Genomic DNA, 3,866 nt, shown 5'->3' on the forward strand with positions numbered 1-3,866 from the left:
GGCGAGCGCTTTAACATCGGGCTAACTCAATGTTCACAATTGTCGTGACAAACTAAAACAAATCTTAAGATATTCAACGAAGTGTTATGGAATTTTCAGGATTTAAGCTTTTAATAGAAAAAAAATTAAATTTTAGAGAAATAATTTTTCTGTTTATTTACGTTTTTTTTATAGAAAAAAAATAAAATGCAGTTGTAAAATTACTCCAGTCAAAGCGTCGGAAAAAAGGGCCTCACCTTGCGATGAGAGGCACTGTCTGTTTTTATTTCATGGATCGATGGGGGTATATTTAAAAGACTTAAACCCCATTTCTCACCACCTGATCATTCTTTTTAGCGGAGTTATTCACAAAAATGCATTTTTTGGGATATTTTACTTCTAAGCTAATATCTTTGCTCCAGATTATCGCAGACCAAAAAATAAACATACATTCTCTTCCTTATAATATTTTCTATCGTTGTATGTAATTTCATTGTATTTGAGTGAGTAAATATAAAATGGCAGCCATTTAAAGTCAAATTCTTGTTGTTAAAAAACACATTTTTGTCATTATTTCGAAAAAAGCTTATATCATGATTGACATTTTTCTAACCTATTTTGTAGCCCTGTTCATGTCCTGCATTTTACAGAAAAAATGAGCTCTTTATCACCAAAGATGGCCGAGCTATTGATAAATGAACGCATGCAAAACCGGTGCGAAAACACCCAAAAATATCGTTTTTTGGGAATAACTCGACTTCAGAATGTCCTACGGCAAAAAATAAAGCAATGAATTGTTCGTTACAACATTTTCTATCAATTTAGTGCACAATCTTTTTGTTGAAACAAATAAAAAATAAGTAATATTAAGTCAAAGTCGTTTTTTTGTTTAGCAAACTCTTGCCTTATTATTTTGCAAACGGTGCGAGTATTGGCTAAGAAAATAAAATATTATTGTAGTCCTTTAAATTATCTACAATTTAAAAAAAAAATTAGCTCTCTACGACCCACACGAGCCGAGAAATTAATTTTTTAAAAAAGGTCCAAATGACCAACGAAAAAACATAAGACAAATTCTCTTATAACAAGAAACTATGAAAACAACCCTCTCACTGAGAACTAGTATTCGAATCATAAACAAGGGAAATTTTTTTAAATTTTCGTACGGATTAATGCTTTCTTAAAATTATAATAACTCGGCTTCCGTGGGTCGTAGAAAGCTAAATTTTTTTTTTAATGTAGATAATTTAAAGGACTACAATAATATTTTATTTTCTTAGCCAATACTCGCACCGTTTGCAAAATAATAAGGCAAGAGTTTGCTAAACAAAAAAACGACTTTGACTTAATATTACTTATTTTTTATTTGTTTCAACAAAAAGATTGTGCACTAAATTGATAGAAAATGTTGTAACAAACAATTCATTGCTTTATTTTTTGCCGTAGGACATTCTGAAGTCGAGTTATTCCCAAAAAACGATATTTTTGGGTGTTTTCGCACCGGTTTTGCATGCGTTCATTTATCAATAGCTCGGCCATCTTTGGTGATAAAGAGCTCATTTTTTCTGTAAAATGCAGGACATGAACAGGGCTACAAAATAGGTTAGAAAAATGTCAATCATGATATAAGCTTTTTTCGAAATAATGACAAAAATGTGTTTTTTAACAACAAGAATTTGACTTTAAATGGCTGCCATTTTATATTTACTCACTCAAATGCAATGAAATTACATAAAACGATAGAAAATATTATAAGGAAGAGAATGTATGTTTATTTTTTGGTCTACGATAATCTGGAGCAAAGATATTAGCTTAGAAGTAAAATATCCCAAAAAATGCATTTTTGTGAATAACTCCGCTAAAAAGAATGATCAGGTGGTGAGAAATGGGGTTTAAGTCTTTTAAATATACCCCCATCGATCCATGAAATAAAAACAGACAGTGCCTCTCATCGCAAGGTCAAATGACGCTTTGACTGGAGTAAATACATATTTGTTGTTTTTTTTATGAAGTTTAAGCTTCACGAGTCGTTTCGTTGGTAGTTCAATAATTTTATTAAGATAAACTCTCGCTTTTTGCTAATTTTCCTTTGTATATAAAATAAATTAACTTAAAATAAAATGTGAGTATTAATTCTGTTGCGTTTTTGTTTTAAGATTAAAAGAAGTTTTAAGAATTGTTAGTGTTTTCCAGATATATTTTGTGTTCGTTGATATGGCATTGGCAGCAAACACCCGAGAAAAAATTTTTCTTGTAGGCTATCCGTCTCATCAAATTACAGGGTGTAAATTACCCTCAAATCGTCAAGTTTTGTCAACACTATTTTTTAATTTGCGAATTGTAAAATTAAATTTAAAGGAATCTGCAAGACTTGTCATTCGAGAGGTACATATTTTTTGGGAAAAAGCCAGAATTCAAACAAAATATGAAAAAGATGCCATTGTTAAATTAGAAAAACTTTACAATGAGTGGAGAAATCACCAACGAAATAAAAACAAAACGCTTGAAAGCACCAAAAATAAAATAAAAGAATTTGCGTTGAAAATGGACGATCTCTTTGATATAGCACATCGAGATGCCTTGACCATTAATGAAAAAAAACGCAGAATTGAAGAATTCAGATTTGATATTGGTAAGCTTTAGTATTATTATCATTTTAATTAGATCTTTGCTAATGTGGACTGATTTTAAAAGATACTGAAGATGACGCGGAAACACAGGGGACGGAGGAGGAAGCTCAAGAAGAAGTATATAGCCAGAATTCTGCGGATTGGGATAGAATGGATGTTTCTCTATCTCAGGCAACCTCTGGGCCATCGGGTAGCAGGAAAATGAGGTATAGTCGTGGGGTGAAAGAGCTGTTAACAATGAAACTTTCTATGTTATTAGATCGATGTAAGGTATCTGATAGAAATGCTTCTCGCATAATTATTGCTACGATAGAAGCACTAGGGCAAAATCCAATTGAGTCAAGTTAATAACCGATTTTAATAATCTTTTAACTAAAGATGAGGAACAAAAACAATATGTACTTCAGGTAGTCAGTGAGTGCCGAAAATTATATCCTGATGCTTCCAAAACTACTTTAAGTAAGTCACTTGATTAAATTTTTTAGTATTTACTTCAATAATTATGTATAAGAAATTTAACACGATGTTAAGTATTTTGTTTTTTAGAAATCTGTTAAATGTTTCGATTTTTTTTTTAAATAAAACAGTAAAAAAAAAGTTTGCACTTCAGCTCTTTTTGAGGTAAGTACTGAAAATTTAAATTGATGACAATATTTTTTTTTTTTTTTTGTAAAACTAAACAAATTTTAAATCTGAATTATGTGTAATACCACTACCTTTCATTTAATATATAAAAAGTGAAAATAACCCCATCTGTTTGGGAGCTAGAGCTAATTTTCTTCGAAAAACAGTGAAAAAACAGAGATTTTTGATACTTTGAGCAAGTGTCGGCACCATTTAGACTTATCCAATCGAGCTTAAATTTTGGCTATCTAAAAATCTGCAAAGGCGGAACATTTTATGGGGTTCCCCCGACCAAATTTCGAAAATCGATTTCTTGCGGACACTCTATGTAGCTATCATGTGAACATTTTTCGGATTTTTAATTGTTATAATTTTAGAGATTTAGCTTGTTAAAAAAGTCATTTTTTTCAGACTTTTTCCCTTTTTACACGTTTAATGCCAAAAAATTAAAAAAACATACATTTTTATTCACAAATAAGGGTAGTATGTATATTTAAAATTTATATTTAATTCAAAGTTATATAATTAACTAGTTTTTTATTTACATATTTACTACAGTACTTTTTCTTAAATCGGGAACACGTTTTTTGAATATCGATGTGAGTTGAAGAATGAATACACAACTAATTTTTC

The 3,866-nt window shown here is 30.2% G+C and overlaps 1 protein-coding gene across 1 annotated transcript; it reads left to right on the plus strand.

The window, feature by feature from the left end:
- The first annotated feature begins 1,971 nt into the window (after window positions 1–1,971).
- Window positions 1,972–3,188, plus strand: LOC129916961 (uncharacterized). Its single transcript, XM_055997231.1, has 2 exons — window positions 1,972–2,611; window positions 2,674–3,188. Exons 1-2 carry the CDS (start codon window positions 2,194–2,196, stop codon window positions 2,955–2,957), a joined length of 702 nt encoding a protein of 233 aa, XP_055853206.1. The 5' UTR covers window positions 1,972–2,193; the 3' UTR covers window positions 2,958–3,188.
- Window positions 3,189–3,866: the final 678 nt, after the last annotated feature.

The sequence above is a fragment of the Episyrphus balteatus genome, chromosome 3 (assembly GCF_945859705.1).
Source record: "Episyrphus balteatus chromosome 3, idEpiBalt1.1, whole genome shotgun sequence".
Taxonomy (NCBI): domain Eukaryota; kingdom Metazoa; phylum Arthropoda; class Insecta; order Diptera; family Syrphidae; genus Episyrphus; species Episyrphus balteatus.

Bases quoted from the DNA above. Each gene is read 5' to 3' on its own strand.
- LOC129916961 (XM_055997231.1), top strand. From the start codon at position 2,194: ATGGCATTGGCAGCAAACACCCGAGAAAAAATTTTTCTTGTAGGCTAT. The intron at 2,612-2,673 runs GTAAGCTTTAGT...TGATTTTAAAAG, and splicing joins AGAATTCAGATTTGATATTG to ATACTGAAGATGACGCGGAA.